General features: G+C 41.7%; 1 protein-coding gene across 2 annotated transcripts in view; it reads left to right on the forward strand.

Moving 5' to 3' along the window:
* Positions 1 to 23,925, forward strand: part of EPAS1 (endothelial PAS domain protein 1) — a 76,715-nt gene that overhangs the window by 30,272 nt on the left and 22,518 nt on the right. The window contains exons 1-6 of one of the 2 annotated variants that reach the window (XM_040057724.2): positions 9,723 to 9,769; positions 11,543 to 11,733; positions 21,953 to 22,104; positions 22,704 to 22,788; positions 23,294 to 23,412; positions 23,508 to 23,710. In XM_040057724.2, the coding sequence (XP_039913658.1) occupies positions 9,750 to 9,769; positions 11,543 to 11,733; positions 21,953 to 22,104; positions 22,704 to 22,788; positions 23,294 to 23,412; positions 23,508 to 23,710 (770 nt within the window). In that variant the 5' untranslated portion in view covers positions 9,723 to 9,749. Of the gene's footprint in view, positions 1 to 9,722; positions 9,770 to 11,542; positions 11,734 to 21,952; positions 22,105 to 22,703; positions 22,789 to 23,293; positions 23,413 to 23,507; positions 23,711 to 23,925 lie in introns of those variants that run through there. The other variant, XM_040057723.2, reaches the window with a different exon arrangement.

Raw genomic sequence — 23,925 nt, forward strand, 5'->3', positions numbered from 1 at the left:
CATGGTGGAGATGAGAATTGGGCCCAGTATATGCATATGTGCCTTGTTTGCTTAAACTTAAGGAGAACAAAAGCTTCAATAGGGATAACGCCAAAATACTGATACGTTAATTCATAGCTCTGAAGTAAAACCCAGAAAATAAAAAGAAATGTGATTGTGTGAATTTACCTTTGTATACAGAATTTCTTCCTACCTTTGCTGCTTCTCATGTTCATAATATTTTTTTTTTCCTTTTCCCAGAGAAACCATTCTTTTTATGTAGCTACATAGCGGTTTAGGAGTTAGTAGACAGTAGGAGCAGGGAAGCAATAAAGCATGAAACACCAAAAGAAAAAGACTGCATCCAGTTGTTTACTTTGTGTTACAACACAGACTGCCTTTATATCAGTTCCCTTTGAAAGTTAGTGTTTAGCAAGTAGTTTTTCAGGGTGATGTGTCAGAGGAGCCAGCGGACGATTCCCGACAGAACCAAGCCTTAATTTTTAAAATATTTTAAATACTGCAGTTGAGTGTTGAGGGGCCACAACTGTTTTCTCCTTAAGTACCGGAGTTTCGATGTTCCTCCAGCTTCTGCCACAACCGTGGGTGCGGAGGGGGAGGTCAGCAGTGAGAAGACTCCTCAGGACTTTGCCAGGAGCTGAAGGTGTGTGTTTTGGGGTTACTGATTGCCCCCAGGTTACATCACACCTGGAAATTTAGAGCAATTTTAGCTGGAATTTTAGAGGAATTGCCTAACTTGGCTGAAGTGACTGCTGCTTTTCTGGCCAGGTAGCTGAAGTCTGATCCTTCGGTTTCAATCCTTTTACCTTGTAGTAAGCAAAGAACAAAATTTACCCAAGCTCAAGCTACTAAATTTTGATTTTTATTTCCATTTAATTTTTCAATTATTATTAATTTTTTCAATTTAAACTAGACTTTGACTTTTGAATACTAGTAAGAGCTCAAAATCACAGCATGCAAAGTTATCACTGCCCTAGTTTTCCCAATGACTTAGTTAGGAGGAGAGAGACAATTAAAGAGCTACTGTATAAAATAACAGCCTTCGGAAGGGAAAGCAGGGGCTGAGAATGAGCTGTGTCCCGGGATGTTTGTACAGACAAAACCCACACCCCAGAGGGCAAAAATTGTAGCCTGGCCCTCAGAATGTGCGCTTGATCGTTGTTGCAGGAAGTGGAGGAAGCTGTGTTACAAGGAATGATCAAAATTTAGAGCATCTGTATTGTTATTTTCAGGAATTATTATTCTCTGCTTGCCAAAGAAATGGCGGCTTAATCTGTCTTTCTGGATATCCATCATCTTACCATGGATGGCTATAAATCGCCAAGAGATAGAGAAGGAGAAATCATTAACTTCCATCATTACCAAGTGCATATTAAAATGGTTAAGATCCAAAAAGTAAAGAAGGGTTGGCATTATTTAATACAGATTTTATTGCAAGATCTGTTTGCTTAACTTTAGTATTAGATTTGACACTTTGGGAGGACAAAGCATGACTTATTAGCAGACAATTCTGCAAAATAATTTTAGTGAGTGATTTGAGTGTTCTCTGAAGGAGACAAAACACTTTCATTTAGGGTTGGCATGTGCCCCCACTGCAGTCTTTAGAGCATCCAGCACAGAGACCTCATGCTTGAAACAACGTGGTACACAAAGTGGCTGAATTTCTGTTGTAGGTGCTCCGCTGCTTTTCTGTACAGAACTTACAAGTAAGGGTGCTGTAGTGAGCATCATCAGAGAGCAGCCCAAAGCCTTAGGAGAAGGAGCTATTTGTGTGTTCCCAAGGCTGGGAGCTTCACCTGCTCAATCTTTGCCCTGTTGGAAACCCCACTGTGATGGAGACAAGGCTCTGTGAGAGCATGGTCTCTAAAGACTGGCTTCCAGTTTAAAACTGCCTGCTGGTTTCAGAGACTCATTTAATTATGCATTAATTGCTTCTTTCTCTCTGGCTACTGTTTTACCTGAAATATTTTATTAGTTCTACCTGAAATCGGTAGCGAGAAAAATCACATCTGAAATGCATTGTAGTGGACTGTATAGCATTTTTTCAATTGTGTCAATATAGTTACTTTTTAATCCCTATAAATGCTTGCTATTATGTATTTACTAGCCAACACACCTTTAAATCTTTAAATCTCTGAGAATTAGGGTATCTATATGCGTCAGCTTACACAGAGAGCATGGAGATACATGAGAGAGGAAAGGTGGTGTGGAGCGGTTTTGGTGCACGGCCTCTTTGTGGCTCTTTTTGGTAAAGATTTCTACATCTTTATGGCTTGCTGATTTCTTTTCAGGGGTTGGAGAACCTACAAAATATTGAAGGGTGGGCTGTTTATTTTCCTTGTGTTGTTTTTATGTACTGAAATATTGTAGTGAAAATAGCTGGGTGGGGTGTAATGAATGTTTTCAAAGACCTTTCTTTGAAAGAGGCTTTTTTCCAGCCCTTGGTGGTCACCACCCATTTTCCTGTGCTGTGCACGCCTCTCTCATTGTTCCTACCCACAAAGGCCCCTTGTGTGAACCTGTCAGCAAATGTGCCAGCCCAGAGCTAAAATGTCTTACTGGTCCAAGCCTGCTGAAGCCCCATGGTTTGCCCCCACAAATGTTGGTGGGTATTGCCCAAGGCACAACACGGGTTTAGATTGTAAAACTTGGGATTTGTCAACAACGCTCTCCGTGACTCTCTGAACTGTTTATGGTTGAGTGGGTTTGGGGCTGAAGTGTAGGTACGCATACCACGGATTGCAAAGTCATGCTATGGCAATGTTTGTCCCTTAGGCTTGAAATAAAGCTTCACTGAAAAATTGTCCGTTCGCATGCAGTTGTGCCATCTTGTTAAATATTGCTGGTTGTGGTTTGGTATGGGCTGGGGATGTGGTCAGTGCTCCATTGAAAAATGAGGGAGGCTGGTTTTGAATTTAACTACGGGGGCTGACTGCCCTCTCCCCAGCCCAGCCTGCAAATTGCACTTCATTCACCTTTAGCTTTAACCCACTGGTGAAGAGATAAAGCACATCCTTTCATATGTGTTTTTTAGAGTAGGTAAATAGTTGGGTTATCTGAAAACAGATCTTAGCAATACCTGCTGAGCCTTTGAGCAACAATGTGTATGGACCTCTAGATTAGCTGTCAAAATTGACTGATTACTACAAGTAATGCCCCAAGATAAGGATCTGTAATCTCACGAACGCAAATCATTGATAGACATCTGGGGTTGTGCATTGTCATAACCAACCTTATCGCCAGCACTGCAGTGCGATTCCAGGAGAGAAAAGCAGAGTGATACATTTATCACCCACAAAAAAATTTTGGCTGATTTAAAAGCAAGTTCAGTTTTGGCCAATGTTGAAAGAGTCAGTTCTGTTGTGTTGTTTAGAGTGTTTGGTGCTGGGCCTTCTTTAGTCTGCATGTCCTCCCTGAAGCTCGCCTTGTCTTGGCTGGTGTTGGAGTTGATTGCTACAGGGAAGGAATCCATGGTCTTGATGGAGCAGAGCAGTCCAAAACCAGTCTGGGGAGGGAAGACCTGAGCTGAGCTGACTGGCTGGTCCACTGAGGTTTGACCATATGCCGTCCTCCTTGTTTCTCTACAAATGTCACAAATATTTGAGAAGACGGAGGATGTGTTTTACTGATCTGTTTTAAATGTGGGCACAAGCAGCTTTACAAAGGTGATCCTCTGTGAGCAGCACTGGTGCTTTCTGAGCATACCGTGGCTTGGAGCAGGATACTGCACTTCCTGAAAACTAAGCCAGAGTAAAGTCATCTAGCTCTAATATAGGCAAAAAGGCAATGCCACTATCTGCTCTAACAGCTGATCAGCAGCCTGGCATCTTCTCTGCATGCCGTGGGCCTCAGGTGGTTCCATGGGACTGTGCCTTGCTGGACACAAAGTGTTTGGCACATCCTCTGAGGCAGCAGGCTTGTGCTGGCGTGGCAACTAAGGGACAGGTTGGCACTCTCAGCCTTGTAAAATAATCCAGGGAGAGATTAATGGCTGCCGAAATCCTAATTCTTATCTTTCTGTTCAAGGTACTCATAAAACCAGAGAAAAAAAGGAAGAACATAAATCTGTAGACATTGTTTTGCTTACTATGATTAAATTTATCAGCCTCTGTTGACATATTGTGACGCTAAATGCTTTTTAAAAAGTCAGTGCTTCTGCAGCCTCGGTGAGGCTTGCAACGTTGAACTTCCAAAGTGCTGCATACTTGATGTGATGTATTTACAGTGATACCTTAAATTACTCTTGCAAAGTGTTTCACTTTTAGTAGCTGCATTAAATGCAGTTACAGGTAAAAAACAAAATGTCAGTGCTATAAACATTTTAAAACTGTATACGTATAATGCTTTATAATGCTTTTTGTCTTAGTACCACCTTTTTCTTCCCTTTTTTTTTTTTTTCAGAAATCAGCACCAAGAATGTTCATGAAAAGAAATAAAATACAAACCCAATACATTTTAATTATTATTACTAAAGGTACAATCAGAGCCTCAGATACTGGAGAAGTTATAGTCTTATGTGTGCTTTTAAAGTACATTCTAATTTATCCGCTGTGAAGAAAACCTATTCCTGGCTGTGTTACTATCAGCTGTGGGGGTCTTGGAGTGATACAGACTTAGTGAATCATAAATATGTTCGAAAGCACCAAAACTTTGGTATTTGTTTGGGCCTCATCTCTTGATACTGTAATTGTAGAAGCCAAATTAAGCATCCCAATGAGATGAGATTTCCATCCTAATGGAAATGAGTTCCTCACTCTTAATGCAGACTCTTCCCTCCTCTGTCCCTGAGACACTTGGCTTTCTTATTTTCCTATCATCTCACCTTTGGTTTTAAACTTTGGTGAAGGAATATTGCTATGGCAGTAGGTGCCAAGCTTTGCTGAACTAGCAGAGATTTGTTATTTATGCGTATGTTCAAAAACACAAAAAATTCCTCAAACAAGCCAAGGAGCTTGTGGTGAGTTACTGTAAGTTAGGCAGCTTTAAAGGAAGGGTGGAAAAGACTTCATTTCCTTTTTTTTTTTTTTTTTGGTAATAGCCCTTTCTGTTAGTAGCCTTTCTTGTTACCTTCGAACTTTCATTTCCTTTATTAACAAATTCCCCATTTTGGCGTCCTTTGAGTGTGTTTTGTCTGTGTACTGGGTACTGTATCCTAGTGGGCAGCAACCCTGCTTTAGCACTTGCCCTCCATGAGCACTCCACATATTTCAAACTGGTTTGGGGTTTTTCTTCGTCCATCTGAACTTTTCCCTTCCTTTTGCTGGTGTGCTGAACCCTGGCATCTGGCATCTCAGGCTTTAGAAATAGTTATTTTCACTGGAAAGAGGTAGAAGGAGGGATCTGCATGGCGCTGTGTGTGGGTTTCCTTCACAGCTTTCATAGTTTGGCCTGAGTTCATGGGGATTGAGTAAATTGCTGCTTCTAGCACCTTTTATTTACCGATGGTCACTTTTATTACTTTAACGGAGGGAGCTTTCAAAAGCACAGCATGCCATCCAGAATAAACTGCTTGTCAGGTAGAATGGTTACAAATACTTTTTAAAGGAATTTTAAGGCTAAGTAAGCATGACTGCTGGCTTCTTGGTGTCTGCAAGCACATCTCCGGGGTAGTCAAGTGGTGTGGTTCTGAGATAGCTATGGAGTGCCTCACAGTCAGCAAAACGTTTTTATTATTCTGGTTCAAATCAACTAGGGATTTGCCAAGCAGAAAGTAATGTGAAATATAAACTCGGCAAAAAATAGATTTGCTAGTTTGAAATAAATCTTTTTTATTATCTAAGGTAGTACTGCCTGTTAAAATATTTTAATTTTTACAGGTTTTAGTTTGAATTTTTTTATTCTAAGCATCTGATTTTTCATTTACCTGTACTGTAAAGAATTTTCTTATCTTTGCATCCACAGAATGTATTTTTCTTGTTGTGCAAGTTAGCATTTGATGCTTTAATTCTAAAACCGTTCGAAATGAGCATTTGCTAGAGAAATGTCATGTGACAACTTAATTAACTGTGGAGTCTTGACCTTTAAAGTGCTGAAGCTAGAAACATTTAACAACCAGCTATTGGATATAAAGTAATATGCTTGTTGTTTTACTAGCTTGCATACATGGCAGTTTGAAGCAAAGTCCAAGGGTCACCAAAATCATGAAGTAAACTGAAGCGGGTCTGTCTGAACTGCATAATTCAAAGTGCTGTCTGCATGTGTCACACAGAGTGTAGGTACGAGTGAAGGCAGCCAGGATACTTAGGAGATATTTTTCTGCAAGGTGTGCATTTTAGTTTCTCTGAAAGCTTCTGTGATCCGGAGCCTGGACAGTGGGAGCGTAGTTCAGTGCGGTTGCTGCGCTGCTGAATCTTAAACAAGTGTGTGTGTATACAACCTGAGTATCGACCCACATGGAATCGTGAAGGGCAGCGAAACCCCGAGCAGAAGATTGCTGTCCTGGCAAGCCGCTTCCATCAGCTTAGAGGAGGCCACCAATGTCCTTGGCAGAAGGGAGGACCCCTGACGCTGACTGCCTGGCACCCTCATCAGCTGAGTGGGTAACGAGGGCTTTGAGGGGGTTGGAACAGCCTGCGGGAAGGACCAGGCAGATGTATGGGTGGAGGTGGGGTGGGCAGGGATTACTGGTGGAGGTGAAGTACTGGTGGGATTGAAACTGCAGAGACTGAATACGGCCACAGTCGGTGCAAACAGGACTGAAACCTCAGCTCAGTCCCTAGCTGAGGAGGATTGTGTAGGTGCCTAACCAAAGTTTGGATCAGTGAGTGACGCTGCGCACTGAAGCTGCCAGGCAGGGCGTGATCTGTGTGCCCCATTGTTTGTGGGGCTGATCCTTCTTGTCTCTGGGTCACAGGTACCTTCTGGGGATGCTGCAACATGACAGTGGCAGCAGTGCAGCCCACGGCTGAGGCTGGCTGCCTCAGCTTTTTCCTGGCTGCTGGAACCCTGACCTGTCACAGCAATGGGCAATTAGGAAGGCAGTTCCTAAACTGACCTGGTAGTTTTGCAAGATTGTTTAAACCCGGGTGGGTTATGTGGAGCTTCAGGTTTTGCCAATAAGTTGCCGTCTCTGAAGTTTCCAGTCCTGCAGTAAGAGAGGCTTTAGAAAGTCAGATTATGATCTTCACCCCGGGTGTGCAAGACCTTTGTCTGCAGGCATTCCTGTGTTGCAAGGGCCTGCAGGACATGAGCAAAGTGATAGGAATCTGGCTCCTGGGATCCATGCAAGGCATTCCTACATCACCTGGGGTGTTTTCACCCAGTGGGATCAAGAGCTCTGTTCCTGGGCATGGGTGAACCCTTGGGACTAGTTTGGTGTTCGGATTCTAGGGAGATGCATGGAGAACTGCTTATGAAAATTTGGAAACTTCACCTGGGAACGCAAATAGTTGCCAGTTGTTTGTCATCTTTTCTCATGTGCGTTGGCCCATAAATTCTATTTTCGGAGTGCAAACTAAACCCACCAGGAGGGAGTGGGAAATCGTGTAAACAGCTGTCCTGAGGGTACAGTGCCGTACTTGTGTTCTGTGTCACAGAGCTGCCTGTGCCTCTGGAGCTCTTCCATTCCCAATGGCTTGCATGCCCATAAGCAGTGCAGCACTGGTGCATCATCCAGCAGCCCAGGAAGAGTCCTCGCTGGGAAGCGCCACCTTCCTGTTCCTTCTCAAGTCTCCTGACCACGTTTTATGTAGCCAAGTCCTGAACGGAGTCACCAGACCTATTGCTCAGCTTGGCTTCCCCAATTCCAAAAGAAATTCGAGCTTCTCCATTCCTTTCTTGGTTTACTGGGACCATTCATGCTATGACTACAGTGTGAGGGTGCATGTGCAGCTCAGTGGAGTCTTATCCTGCCAGATCCTGGGACTCCTGAAAGAGCAGGTGTCCAGGAGCTCCCCAGAGGCTTACCCTGGAATACCCTGGGGCTTTGGACCAGCGTACGGGTGGTTTGATTTGTGGTGGCTTTCTCTGCTCTTCCCTCTACGCTTTTAGAAATCTGTCAGTGAGCGAGGTTTCTGCTTGTGTTGCTTTCTCCAAGCAGTGACGCACGCCTGTGCTCTTTTTCTGCCACGTAAGTGGGTGGTTTATGTGCAAGGAGGGAATGATTCATAAATTAGCTAGAGCCCGGGCCTTTTCTCCATTGCCCGGGTGATGTGTGAAGAGGATTCCGTGTCAGCCTTTCTTTCTTCCTGGCCTTCAGTCATGCAGGTTGCTGAGCAACTTTACCACTCTCCAGCTATGGGTGGTCCAGCCTCACCCATGGGGAAATGCTAATCATGTGGGGTAACTGCAGAGAGAATTAGTAATGGCCTACAGTCTGCAAACAAAAATCATGAAAATACTGCTTTTGGCAGAATTCTGTCACTCAACTGCAATTTTGGGAGTGTTTTGCAACCAGGACAAGTAAGCGTGGAATGACCATCTTTGACATGGACATCCCTGGGAGGCACAGCAAGCAAGTGCAGATGGAGATCTTGAGTGGGGAACTGGCATGGGAGGGTTTTGGGTCTTGGTGGGCTTACACTGCCCTGGCTACAATAGCAACACGACTCAAGGGTGTGCTGTGTGAGGGGAGATGGGGAGGAAAATTGAGGTGCAGGAAGCCACAAGGGGAGAAATGTTTAATGGGCAAGTAGTATTTAAAATGATAATGGATGAGCAAAAAAAGTATTTTGAAAGCAACCAGGTAGGCTGATTCCTCCCCTTGTTTTCTGATGCGAGAAAGCTCTTGTATGGTGCGTAATGAACGGAGATGTCTCTCTGCAGAGGAGCTTAGCAGGACAGTCAGAAGCAGTGTTGAGGGAAAGCATCTGTAACAGAGAGAGAGAAAATCTTTCTCTGCTCATAGTGTTAATTATTAGAAACCTTGAGCAACCCATGGTTATTGGAACGAGCTTGTCTCATTAGCCACACTTGAAAATTATATTTACAGAGGTTAGAAAACTAAATATTTTTTGTTTGTGGCTGCAGTGGTGTCATGAGAGACCCTGTCTTATACAACCTGTTTTTACTGTATAAATTGTGACCTGGCTTTGGCCTTGGTTCCCAAAGTTTCATATTTAAATGAGGAGGGATTGGATCTTGTTTTGCCCAGGTTGGTTCTAATGTGAAAATTGTGGCCTCTAGATTTAGAACAGAGCTTATTCATTTATGGTTGAAGTTATATTTTTCAAGCAACAATTGGAAATGCTCACAAATACTGTTGCATAGTTTTTTTCTCTTTGGTTTTGTTTTGCTTCTACTCTTTTATTTTCTTGATATAATTAGAAACTGAGATTTGTTCATGGTCTAGGAATCTATATAGGCACAGAATAGGCATTTTTCTTTAGACAGCAAGGTGTGTTTCTGAAAGTACCATCAGTATAAGTATTATACATGACTCTCCTGTGACCAGCACCTGCCCCAGTAGAAGATGGGGCATTTTTTGTTGTATCTTCTCAGATAGTTATGAGAAGAAACTTTTTTTTTTTTTTTTTTTTTTTTTTTCACATGGATGTAGTATGACTCTTATTGGGCAAGGAGAAAAGTAATGACTTAGTGTCACCTTGTGAATTTCCTTTGGATTCAGACTTAGGTGGGTTGCTCTTAGCTTCAGCAATACCCCTGAAGTAATTATTGAAGTTGGATCCTGCCATTGTGTACTGAAATGTGTGTAGGTCTCCTCCAGCACATGCCTCCTGTGACAGAGACCATGTTGTAAAACATTCACCTTGGGCAAGATAGTTGTGAAAGAGGTTTGCTGAGGGCTGATCATGGATCTTGAGAAGATACTGTAAGAATCTGAGCCCCTTTGCCCTGTTAGCACACCCACTAGTGAGCACCTGTCTGATCCCAACAAGTGTACCCAGCTTCTTGTGTTTCGCAGCGTGAGGGTTCTGCTGAAGTGTTGTGAGCTCCCTCCTGCTTTGGATGATGATGCTGAGTGTCCAGCCTTGTTGAACTCCAGCAAACACCTTCTTGTGACTTTACTCTTGGCATTTAAAGCATGTCCCGGCTGGTTTTCCTTCTTACTAATTTATGAAGCCTCTTGTGGTTTAAATGCTAGAAGATTTTGCAGACTGTCTAGGTCTTCAAGAAACAGTAATCTTCTTTAGAATACTCTACTATGGATTAATAATCTTTTTCAATTTTAGGCAATTTTACATGAGACCAGTCATGTTTGAAACAGTTTCTAGAACTAAGAAATGTGATTAATACTTGTTTTCCTCATAATCTTCATGCAGCAGAATATATTTATTGAAACGCCTTGTTTTGAAAGGGTGGGGTTTTTTGGTTGGTCCATTTTTAGTTTACTGGCTCATTATTTTGTATTGATGTTGGAAAAAACAAGTTATAAGCTGCTTCATTTTTGGGAGCCTCGTGAGTGGAGACAGGTGCTCCTGGTGATCCTAGAAAAGAATGCGTAGCCAAAACAGCAAAAACAGTGGAACTGTTCTACTTAGCACCGGTCAAGTGGCACTGGTGGACTGCTGGAAGAGTCGGCCTGAAAAGAAACATATTTTATGTTGGTGTGACTGCGATTCCCAACTGCAAAACCTCAGCTCCTGCAAGTGTAGGAACTTGTAGTATCAGCAGAGCTATGTGGGGTTGAAATGGCTCATGGTTTTAAATGGATTCAGATGCTTCATGTTCTGAAATAAGAACTGTACTTCATTAGAGAACCTTAGAGTCAGTAGAGTTCGCTCTTAAAATGCCCTATCCCAGAACCATCATAAATGTATTCCTTGTGCTTCTCACATGTTAAATTTAGCTTTATGTCCCTTGGTGGCTTAAATTTACATGCTTGCTTCATAAAATGTCTTCCCCTTTGTTATTTCCTGCCCTTCTGTTCTCCTTGAAGAAGGCTGGTTCTATTGGTTATATTATTTTACTCAAGAAGGAATCTATTTTCATAGACAATGGAGAGATGCTGATTAAATTAGAACAGCTTCTCCAAAGAAGGGCTATCTTGCAAGCAACAGTATTTTCCATTTTGTGCCCTTCATGTTTAAAGAGAGATGGCTTTCTGGAGAAGTTTTGGATTAAGAGCTGAGGCAGTTCTATAGACCAACACTATTTGATACTCTACTACTACTTTTATTTTGATGTGGAGTGCAGCCATTGAAACTCCACAACATTGTTTTATCTATGTCACAGCCGTATTTGCTGTAGTTATTCTAGCTTTAAAATGGATTGCCACCCTGTCCTAGAGTAAGTAAATTTATGTTGAACAAATAAAAAAGTTATTTTTAATGTTTCCTGAATCCCAGAAGTAATAGTTTGCTGTTTCATTTTGAACCTCTTGCCTAAGGCTGATCTCAATCCTGTTGTACTGCGTGGGGATTCAGGGTGTTCAAAGGCTGACTCAGGTACAGTCAGAGCTCTTTCCAGCTGTGGCAGTCCTCTTCTGATTCCCATTCGAAGGGCACAAATAGCTATTAAAGCGTGGCCAATTGATTTCAAAACAGTGGATTCATTGCTGAGAAGATACCCTCTTGTAAATGTCTCAGAAGTTGTGAACCGCATTTCAAGAAATGCGTTTTCCTTTCTCTTCTTTACCTAACAGGAGCAGTTCTGAACGGAGGAAGGAGAAATCAAGAGATGCAGCAAGATGCAGAAGAAGCAAAGAGACCGAGGTTTTCTATGAACTGGCACATGAGCTGCCCCTGCCCCACAACATCAGTTCCCACCTGGACAAGGCATCCATAATGCGCCTGGCAATCAGTTTCCTACGGACTCATAAGCTTTTGTCTTCAGGTAAGATCTGACTATAAGAAGTTCGTTGTCTGGGCTAGCTGATGGCAGGTTGGTAAGATTATGCATGCTCTTCTCTGACTACAGGGTTACCATAATAACAATTAGTGCAGGTTTTCTGCCTCTCTAAATAAAACCTCTGAGAACTCTTGAATGTGATTTATTAATCCCTGCTATGAGATTTTGACCTTTTAAGAGTTTAAGCAAAATTCAAACATATGCCTTAAGCTTCCATGCTAAAACAAATAATTTTTGATTTGGCGTGGCAAGCATGTTTCTGCCTGCACATTCAAACAGCACCTGGGATGCTCTGAAGGTCCAATACTTTGTTTGAAAGGAGTAACTGTGTGATCCACTGGCAAAGAGTAGTAGGTAGGTTGCTTAAAACAGGCTATACTAAGACAGCTAAAACAACTTCTAAATACTTGATGTGAGTGGATTCTACGCAATCGGTTTTGCTCACGTTGGACTAGTAGGGAATGTGAACCAGCATAATTTTTATAGCCTGTGAAAACTGATAAAATTAGGAATAATGTTATTTTGCCCCTACACTTGAATAACAACTTTGATGGAAATATGTGGCTTGAGCAGCCTGTAAGATCAATGAAAACAACTGATGTTTCCAGAACTTTCACACGGTGACCTATGAGTGTCGAGAATATGTTAAGAAAACAATGCCTGCATTGTTTGTGAATGGTAACCCCAGAATTTTGTCTTTTCCTTCATTAATGGCAAGACTCCCAATAAGGTCACGATTGCACTTCCTCTACTCAGAAAAGTTGAGTCAAACAAGAGCAATTACTTTAATAAATGTTATTAGGAAGCATCCCATTTTGTTGATGGTTGAATTTGCTGTTGGTTTGTTGTTGGTTAGTCTGAAAGATATGGCAAATTCAATTCTGATTCTGTGTGCTCTGTAATTTCTTGTAGCACTTTTGGCTTTTGCTGAAGCCTACTGTATAAAATGTAGATATTTTTATCTTAGCTTATAGAATGTGGTTTTATCATGCATTTCCGTGAAAAGTTTATGTGCTGAACAGTGTTTGGAAGTCATCTCTCATTTTGTCATGGAACTAATACTTGAAGAAATTGCGTAAATAGGTAAATGTTCTTAAACAGAGTCAATTTGTTAGTAACTTTCTCATAAAAACACAGCCTCAGCTTTTCAAATATTTATATGGCATGAACTGGAGACTGACACACCATAGGAAAAGTAAACTTCTGAGAGGCTGTAGCCGATATATAAGTAATGTGCGTGCCTGTGAAAATTGACGTGAAATAGTTGGATATAGTCATCATCAGGAAAAGACATTTGCTAACCTGCAAAGATTAAAGTGAACTTTTCAAATTAATTTACATTTTGCAGTGAGAAAAAAAATCTGCTGACTAATACATTTATTTTGATGCTTCTGTGGTGTTAAGGCTTATACTCATTTTTTGATAGTGATGACAATTTGATAGTGATGACAATATGTGTATAATATTCATTCATACACATAAAGATATGATGTTTCTGAGACATATTTCTTTGACAGTGTTTGAAAAATAATGTGATTCACATAGCAAATTTACATTTTCTTGAAGTACCACTAATACCCAGCAGCAGAAAAGAATCTAGAAATAAAATGTCACAGTAGTGACCAGCCGTGCTGTAATATTTCATGCTTTCGCTATATTAGTTATTTGCTTAACCTTAAATCTGATGCACTCACTTCCTCAGTCCAAATATTAACTTAGACTAAATCCTCCTGTTAAAATTTGTGTTGTTAGTCAAATGCAGATTTGTCCATGGCTGCATCTTTAGGCACCAGAGGTGTAGATAAGGATTTCAAAATCTTAGATGCTTCTATTCTGGGGAATTGAACTTAAAGTACTTTAAAACAGTGGATTTTCTGGAAATTTTGGGTGTTATTTTCTGATAATGAAAATACATTTGAATTAAAGAACTCAAGTCAGAAAACCTTGTCTGCTGCTCAACTACTATTCTGAGTATAGCTAACATATAAATTAAATTTCCTATCCTTGTGGAGCTCTGAATAACGTCAGTCTTTATAAGGACGCTGGCTTTCACTGGAAGGCCATCCAGTTTAATTCAGAGTGGTAGGTTTTTCATGCAGCTGGAGGCTCACAGGTCAAGAGGTTTGCTGCTTATCTGGTTTTGACAAGTGTGAAGCAAGATGGAAAATGGGTTTGGGTGATGTTTGTGCTCATTCTGTTCTTGCTTCTGCTTTGGACCCTTTCTGAGCCCCAAGCAAAGCTGCAGCAAAGGTTTCATGTGTGTGTTTAGCAGCCTGGAAATTGATCATAAATATACTGTTGCATTTGATAAGTCTGATTTGACTTACAGGGAGCTTGGGGAATACTGTGTCATCTCTGGATGGATGAACTGGGAAATGTGGAGGTGGAAGTGCATAGAAGCAAAGGCCCACCCCAGCCTGCAAACCCCCTTTTTGCTTTATGTTGTCTTTATTGAAATGGCTTTGATTATTTGGGCTGGACACCTACTGTAAACTGGAGTTAAGTGAGTGTGTTTGTTCTGTCAGTAATTTGGACATTGAAATAACATTTGCTGTAGCTTGGGAAAAAAGCTTCAAAATGTGATAGAGAAAAAACAACTGCTTGATTACTATTTTTCATGTTTCTGATTTAGTCTATCAAAACCTACTAGCACACCATATTTTATTTTGTGTTACTGTTTGTGGGCACGATTCTCAAAAGCTCTGTTTTAAAGCTATTTTGCCTGAAGCAGAGAGAACAAGGCCTTTCCCAGGACTGTACCCTCATCTTTCTGCAAGCTGATGCTCCAGGTGGGATTTTGGAGATGACCGTAGGCAATTTGCCAGTCTCACTCTGCTGGCTTTGAGCGTCTCAGGCCCTTTCCTATTATTCCCTTATTCCCTGAGTCGGAATAGGGCTTTTCACTTGTGTAACTCGGGCTGTTTTATTAGCTGTGTCTGCATAATGATCATTTATCTGTTGAGAAGCCAAGACTAGGGAAATCTATGCCCACATTCTTCCAGCAGGTGAATGGCAGAGCCCCTGAATCTGAGCCTTCATTGAGAGCTCTCCTGCTACGTGCCTCGAAAAATCCCGACTTCTGGATTGCAGAGTGCACGTCTCCTGCAGGCGTTGCAGGGCTCGGGCTTGGCCCTTGGATCCTATCATAATAGGAAATAGCTGGTTGTATATCTCAGAGTTCAAAAGGGTAAAAAATACCAGGTTTTGCTTTATAAAAGTTGCTGCTTTACTTAGTAACACGTTTCCCTTTGATTTTCACAGTAGGCAATTCTGTGTGGGAATGTTGGAGAGGAAGCCTTTAACATTTAGAAATGCAGGCTGTTCGTCTGACGGCCTGATTGAGATTAGTATCACAGGAAGCAAACTAAAACAATAGCTTTATAATACTGTTTCCATGTTGTGCACAGAACAGTACACGGTATAATTGGAAGGCTAAGTAGAAATATTTAATTACGATCATCTTAAATATTTTTCAAGATGTCTCCTAATTCTGTTGGCATAATACATTTTTGCCATCATCATATTCAGATGTTTGGGATATATTTAGAACTGATCTTTGTTCATTTCAAGTAAAGGTTTCGATCCCATAAAGTTGCTGCTGAAAATAGGCATTCTGATGCTTATCAGTAGTGGAGCTTTTGGATTTGGGACCTTAAGTCCTTCAGTGTGGCCAGAAAAACCGTCAGCAGTACTTTTCCCATGCTATTTTCTAGTATAGCTAGTAAGGAAGGCTAATGCTTTTTGGGGAGCTAATGAAGAGAAAGAGAAATAATGGCTTTTGCGAAAGAATGGCTGCCTTGGTTAACAGCTAACATTGTGATAGTTGCTAAGGCTGCCTCGGATATTCTCTTTTTGTCTGAATATGAGGAGAAGAATCCATTTTAGGATGCCTGTTTGTGCTGTGCCAATAATTTTAAGTGTTTATTTGATCCATGCTGATGCTAAAGGTGTTACAGGAACCAGAACCCTTTAGTACAGTGAGTTTCCCTGTGCCAGGACTACGGACTTTTTAATCAGGCTAATCAGGCAAACACAATTTTACTGGCTTGCCTTAATCCCATCCCAATTGTGTGGTCTTTTCTGTGCAGAAATTCAGCAAAGGAAACTGGCTGGGAGTTGTTCTTGTGCAGGCAGACAGCAGCAGAAATGGGGAGGGAACGGGGATACAGACAGGAAGTTGTTTGGGAGAAGGGAGGCCACAAGGAAGCCAGTGTGAAGGTTTCAAGGGAGGGAGACAACAGAGCCGGAAAGCCAGCAGGGAGCAGAAGGGGAAAAAATAGCTTTTCTCTAGGCTTTTAAGGGAGAGGACAGACTGTAGGGAGAACTGATGTGGGTATTGTTTTTGAATGTCTGGACAAGCTGCATCTAATGTCAGACCATTGTGGCATAAAACAGTGCTTTAAAAATAGCATGTCTACTTGATTGCTTGTATCAAATTGGAAAAATAGTTTTATGCCAACCATGCTGCTAGAAGTGAGAGTGAGCCGGGTGCTGAGTGCTTCAGCTGCTTGAAGTGATGTCCCCTTTCAGGGAAGGTGCACCCAAAGGTCCCATGGGACTCAAAGCCTGGTCTGATGGGGTGCTGTATTCCCAACGTTCAACACTGATGGCTGCAGGACTCCAAGCAAGTTCCTGGGAGCAGTATATATATATATGAATGATTTGGCGAGATACAAACTCTGCAATCAAAACACCACTAACATAAGTGTTTTCTTTATCCGAGATGGCTTGTGCACTTGGAGATAAGAGCCCTTCAGGAAGCTTCAAGTTTAATAGTAGCTTTTTCTTGATGTACCTAAATTGAAAGCTTTTATTGAACACATTGAAAATATCCCCTTGAACAGGATGTACTGCCCTGTCAAGACAGAAAAAAAGGGGGAAAAAAAAACCCAGTCACTTTCCTTTGATGGAAAACAAGAAACCAGGAAGAGACAAGTCTGTCTCAAAGCTGCTCATTCTGAAGCTTCTGTTAGATCTTCCCTAACTTTTGCCTGCTGGCATCAGGCAGGTTTACAACTCTCCTCTGGAGTGGCAGCTGTAGCCTGGTATCAGTTATGCACAGTATGTAAGCAACTTACGGGTACTTACAGGAACCAGGATGAGAGACAAAGCCAGGAAAATTCTGTGCAGGTGATGATGTGACCTCCAGTAGAAACACATTTTATCATTGTCTACCTCTGAACTGACCAGAAAGACCCCTTTGAGTCAGATCAAAGGTGTTGAGAGGAGTTATAGGCTGTTTGCTAGGAGGTTGTTTATACCTGCACAGTTATTTCTTCTAAGGAGAAGCCTGATTTTTGAGCCTTCTGACTCGTTCCAAGAGGCTGGACTGAAGGAAATGAGCAAGCATCTACGGAAAAAGTGTTCTTAAACTTGGGAACAGTGCACATCCTGACAGTGAGAATTAATCAAAGCTTGTTTACAAAAGTTATTTTTAGCATAAAAGCTAATCATAAACACTGCAATAAGCATTTGCCATTACAGTTCAAAGTTTCTTGTCAATGAATAAATTCTATTTGGTGGTTAGAAAGTTTGTCAAAAGAAATACTTACCAAAATTTAATGCAGACTGAGACATTCAAGAAATACTGTCTTCAGGCAAAGTGAGCGGTGGATGACCTGTCAAATGTTGGGACATGGAACACCGTTGCTCTATTCCTGGTTCTCCTGTAGCTCTGAGAGTCATCCCAGGAAGGCCACAGCAGCAGTTTCATGAGGCTTTTTGACATGTTTCAACATCTCCCAGTCTCCCCTACACAGAGATTCTCCTCCTGTATAGGCTTTCCAGCGTCACATAACACAATCCTGGCTGGGCTCCATCAAATAGCTATAGTATGAACAGCAGTATTACAGCACTCCATTCTGCTGAATGTGCCGTTAATTTAAACTGGCATATTTGCAGTCCAGTCTCCCTGCTATATTTCATGGTGCCTGAACTGAGGTACTCCCCTTAGCTGAAGGGAGGTGGAAAAACTTGTAGGAAAAAAAAAACAAAACAGGAACACATCCTTATTTCAAAATTTAGCTAGCAGCTATTTTGAAATGTGATGCTAACACAAACAAACAAACAAACAAAACCCCACAACACTAAAAATCAGTATAAACTGAGTCTCACTGTTACCCTTCCCCAAAGACCTGCAAAAACCTGGCAAGTCTACATGAGGAATAAGGAGCTGCTCTCTGGATAAAGTGACCTCAGACCTATTGGAAACCCAAGGCTGAAGTTCTGCTCTCACCTCCTCATGCTAACTTCCCACTTCCATTTGGTCCCAGCTTTCTCAAATGTTTTCCATCTGAAGGTGAATTTTCTTTCACTAATGCTCCAGTTGAGCTCCAAGGTAAATTAATGAAGACAATTTAAAGCAAAGACAACAGGGATTTCAGGGAGGAGCTTGCAGTAGCCATGCCATTATTTGTTTTGCATCTACAAAATAGATTTTTCTGAAGCAAACTGGATTTTTGTTAGTGGCAATGACTGAATGATTCTGATGTATCACTCTCCTGAAGCGTGTATATCCTCTGTGTATTAGTGGCTAGTGGTTTCCACAGGGGAAAGGGAACGTGCTCTAATACTGACACTGCAGCCATACGAGGGGCTCCTATTTATTATTTATATTACTATAATTATACCAGGTTACCTGATACAGGGCATACTAAGGGCTGCCACAGTGAAGCCCAGCATATTTCTTTGGTGGTTTCTTTAGGTTCCTCACGTAGCTGATCTGCTTCAGCGGGTTAGCACAGGTGACACCTTCTGGGGCTGTGATTGCAAAGAACCTGGAAACTGTTGAAGACTGGGTATGCTGCTGGGGACCAGGCAAGGAATAGAACAGCAGCAGAGTTGGCTCCGGTGCTACTTGGCACCCACCTTTATGTGCCTGATAGCACCTGCAGTTTCCTAGTCTTTGAAATGTGAGCACAGCCTATTAAGTACTGCAAGAAACCTGTATCTGCCAGCTCCCCTTTCCTGCTGCAGCCCGGCTGCTGAGGAGAAAGCGGGGGTGCAGTGGGGTTTATTGAGTTACCAGGGAGGCCAGAGCGTGTCTGCAAAACACCTTTGTCGTGCTTTTGGGTTAGGTTAGATGGGGTGCACAGCAGCACAATCTTCTCTCCCTCCTCCCTGTCCACAGCACAGATGCCTCCAGCTGGACGAAGATAATTTTAATAAAAACAGTGAACTCTGATCCCACAAACCCCTGTAACCACATGCTTTAAAGCTGACTATATCTTTAAGTGCTGTGCTCAGCTCAGACCTCAAGGGTTTGAACCTGCAGCCCTGATGTGAGTGATCCATGTCCTCTCTGTGTGTTTGTATAAGTAATATAATTTATATACATAGAAAAGCAAACTTAATCATCTGATAATACAAGTAAAGTGTTTGTCTTTCACTGTTGGAGGCATTTAAGAATACAAATGCTTTGAATAGCCTTCCTGCCTTTGAATGGTCATGTTTTGTTAATGCAAACTTAATGAGCTGGGAAAAAAAATGGAAAGGAGGGTCTGGGGTTAGAGCTGAAAAGTCATTTTTTCTCTGAACCCACACTTGGCTGATTGTCTTGGGCTATAGCCATGATCCCTGCTGAATAAACCATTTGTTTGCTTCCGGAAAAGTAAAAAAAGACCCTTGACATTCTTTATGCAGCAGCAACAAGCTTGGGAGCAGATGGTCACTTACCTCTTTTTTTTTTTTTTTTTTTTTCCCTTTCCTTTCCTAAATGTCATTTTAGTCAAAGTGCATACTATTCAAATTGTATTATTGTATATTTTCTGTATTTTAAATGCTAGTCCTGATGTAATTTCCTGGAGTCATTTGCTTTGTACTGAGGAGGAATTGGCCCCTGCATGTGTAGCCAAAACTGCAGCGCAGGGATGTGAAATGATAAATTCCCAGCCTGTGCTGGCCATCCCCAGAGAGCATCCTCTCCTCGCTGCTACCAGTCTTGTTGAGAGGCAAAGGGTGATAAACCAAGTGCTCTCCCCAGCTCTGGGGCTGAGTCCATTTCTTCCCTTGTTTGCACGATGTGTGATGGGCTGCTGCCAGGGAGGGATGTTGAGGAACAGGAGGACAGAGCAGCAGCAGTCAGCATCGGTTTTGTCACCACTTACCTGTTGCAAGCAGTGTTTGCTGGGCTCTGCTTTGCGAGCGCTCGTCCCTCTCGTTTTGCTTGCAGTCCATCCTCAGGCGCTACCAGATGCAGTTCCAGGAGCTGTAGAGATCAAACTTATCCTTTAATCATCACTCATTAGTGCTTCAAAGTAAAAACTGCATTAGTTTAATTCAGCCTCTTCCCTATTCAAAAAAAGCAACAAACCCAAACCATGTAATGTTTTACAAAGCAATGCCCTATTCCTGGTTCTAGACTTCTTGCAAAATGAATATTTCAACAAAAAACGTGAGACAGAATATGACCAGTGTGCTGTTTCGTTGAGGAAAAGAACAAAAATTAATGACTTTTCTCAAAGTGCTAACAGTATGTGTACTACAGAACAAACTCTAAGCTGAAAATGCAACATTAAACCATCAAAGAAGGGCAGCTTCTTCAAGAAGTTTGTTTGTGTCCCACTGTTCGTGCAAGTAAAGGCCGATGCAGTTATGGTTGGAGCCTCTGGACCGCAAAACTGGTGGTGGGTCCAGCCTGGGGCACTCGTGTGCCACCAGGAAGGAGCACAGAGTGCAGAATCGCTGCAGCTCTTCTCTCATCATCCTTGCTGCTATGAGCTCTAGGGCACCTTCAGTCTAGATGGGATTTACCCATGACCCTGTATCTTGGAGTTGGTTATTCCTTATTCTGAGACAATAAGGTGGGGTATTTTTCTTCTTTTACTTACTTTTTCCCTTCAAAATCAGAGTTTTACCATGACATTTGCAACGACTGATCACAAATGTGCAGGCTAACTGACAAAACTGTAAAGATAAGCTCACCACAGCATGTCTGAAGTACACAGCCGAGATACAATATCTGTAAGTGGTTTTGTATAAAAATAATTCCAGAAGTTTCACATAAAACATATCAAGAAATTAATGGGCCAGCTAGCTCCTACACAGAAATTTCTTGATACTACCTGTCTGCATGTAATTCCCTTCTTATTCATGGAGCTGAGACATGCTTAAAAGCATAGAAGGGAAATGGGCATCTGTGTGACTGGTGTCAGGAGGAGCAGTGCCCGTCCCCTTCCACCCTGCCTGCAGTTTTGCCACGTGCTGCCTCCCCAGATGGGCTGTGTGGAGCACACACGATGAGGGCATCACGGTGCCATCGATTGTCGCTACACTGCAGCCAAGAGGTACCAGGAAAGTATATAACAACAACAACAAAAAGAATTTAAACAGCTGTAATAAACATTCTACCACAGCCTTAGGTTTCAGCTGAACAGTGGCGTGTCTTTCCCAGAAATTAGTAAGGTGTACTGCGTTCATGGATCTTCATAAGCAAACAGCTAGGACATAAGCAGAGTCTGAGGTTCTTCTTGAAGGACAGGGAAAGTGTGGGGGGGTGATGAAGCTTGTAAGACTTTGGTGGAGTGGAGCATAGGAAGTTCTGAGGTCTGTAGATGAAAAAGCGGGTATCAGTGAGATGGATCTGTGGTTTTCCAAGGAATACTGAGATTTATGATGACAAAGAGATTCACCCAGAATGACTTCAAGGAAGCAATTTTCTACTTTTTCTGCCCAAAGCAGATGTGTCTGTACTGAGTGAAGAGGTCTATTTAGGCATGTTTTGCAGGAGCTGTATTTGAACCTCTTAGAAATCCTGACCTGATGGAAGAGTCCTGTTAGGTGTTTGTTAGGGATGCACAGATTTCTGTACCTTTTGTAAAGGCTTGACCTCTACCTTGTGCCTGTTAGGAGGTACAAGTGCTGCAAGGGACCAAGAGAACATGCACAAAGATGTACTTCAGTCATTTGTGTCTGCAGGTGTTAGTAACTGAAAATATCTTGCAGAACCATGCTAAAATTGAAGAGAGGGTCTTGCATTTGCAAAAACATTTAGAAAAGTATCTCCTGCCTTTCTAGTGATAAGGGCATCCTTTTCATATGCTGTTCAGAAGGCCCCACCAGAAGAGGTTTGTTGAAAGGAAATTTTAACAGCAGAAAAATATTTTGTCGCCTTGTAACCGGATGTGCTTGCATTGAAAAAGGCTGGCTGGCATGCTGAAAGCTCTAAATGCCTTTTTTTTTTTTTTTTCTTTCTTCTTTTTCTCAGTATGTGCTGATAATGAAAATGAACTAGAGGCAGACCAGCAGATGGACAACTTGTACCTGAAAGCTTTGGAGGGATTTATTGCCGTGGTGACACAGGATGGAGACATGATCTTTTTGTCAGAGAATGTCAACAAATATATGGGTCTTACCCAGGTAACTTGTTCCCTTGTGCTTTTGTCTCTTTGTAATACAGTTCATAGAAACAACTCTTATATCTGAATGCAGAAAACCCAGCTGTGTGTCACTGCAAAAAAGACTGGAAATAAAATACCTTATTTCTCAGGCAGGTACCATGCACAGCAGACAGCATGGGTTGCAGGTTCCTTCTCCCCTCCTATCAAGTTGTAGTGTCTTTGGTGACTGCAGTGTTGCCTTCCTAGATCTTACTGGGAGGATGAGAAGGCATTTATTCTACTTGCTCCTTAGGCTGTGGGACAAAGGGGATAGAGCTGCACTTTTGGGCCCCTCCTTTTCTGCTTTGTGGATTGGGAGTTTTTCCCTGTGTCAAAAATAACAAGTGGTGTTGAATGTTAACTGCACTGTGCAAATTCAAAGATAAGAGAATTGTTCTGGAGAGAAAATGAGGAGTTATGCATAGGATAAACAAAGGGAGGGTTGTGGGATTTGTGTCTGTGAGCATATTGTTGATGCACTTAGTTCTAGAGACCAGTTTCATTACAATTTAATTTAAAAATAGATAAATACTTTCAGTTGCTTTGATTTGGCTATGTGTAGCTCTTACTTCCACACAGGTGGAACTCACTGGACACAGCATTTTTGACTTCACTCATCCATGTGACCATGAAGAAATTCGAGAGAATCTGAGTCTGAAAAATGGTAATAACAAAAATGCAAAAGTCCCTGTTTGTTTTTGAAATAACCAAATGAAGTAAATGGCTTGTAGCGGAGATCTGGTCATCATGGCAAAAGGAATTTTCATTCCTACAGTAATCATGAACACTTGTTATTCAGTGCTTTGCAGATTCATTTTGTTTTGCCAAATATTGCTTAAATGTGGTAATACTAAGGAACTATTTGTTTAGTGTTTTCCTTTCATCAAGTTTAGACATCTATAATGTTTTCAGTTGTAATGCCGTGGCAAGATTCATGTGCTGCAAGCTAAAACATAGGTTTAAAATGTACAAAGTCCTATTTAAGTTCCACTTAAAGTTTTCGGTCTGAGCTCTACAAACTGCTCTGCAATGGTCAATGCATCTTTGATGATCTCTGCAGATAAATTATCTGAGAATTAGTCTGTTATTTCTGTTGAATCCTTCATGCTTATAAGCAGAAGAAATCAAGAAGGAAAATGAGAAAATTAATTTTCCTTTTCCTTATACAGGTCCAGGCTTTGGAAAGAAAAGCAAAGAGATGTCAACTGAGCGTGACTTCTTCATGAGGATGAAATGCACTGTTACCAACAGAGGCAGAACTGTTAACCTCAAGTCTGCCACATGGAAGGTATAATATTTGAGCCAAATTAAGTGGATTTCATTTTAATAGACATTTTGATGTAGAGAGAAAGTGCATCCTAAGTTTGTTTCTTGTTATTTCAGGTTTTGCACTGCACTGGACAGGTTAAAGTGTATAACACTTGCCCTCCTCACACTCTGTGTGGGTATAAGGAGCCTCTTCTCACCTGCCTTATAATAATGTGCGAGCCTATTCAGCACCCTTCAAACATCGATATACCCCTGGACAGCAAAACCTTCCTGAGTCGCCATAGCATGGACATGAAATTCACCTACTGTGATGACAGGTATGCTCCTCTGCTTTTTCCTTTCCAGAGGTGTTTTTATCTTCTTGAACAAAACAAGCAGTTCTTCCAAATGTCCTGTGTGGACCTGGTAAGCAAGGGCCAGAAGAAAATTCAGCCCGTAACCAAAACGGCTATTTAGTGGCTCATTTAATCCACCTCAAAAGTTTCAATTTGGGTGAAACTGTATTCCTGCTGTACTTCCTTGTCCTGCCAAG

This window comes from Hirundo rustica, chromosome 3, assembly GCF_015227805.2.
Source record: "Hirundo rustica isolate bHirRus1 chromosome 3, bHirRus1.pri.v3, whole genome shotgun sequence".
NCBI lineage: Eukaryota > Metazoa > Chordata > Aves > Passeriformes > Hirundinidae > Hirundo > Hirundo rustica.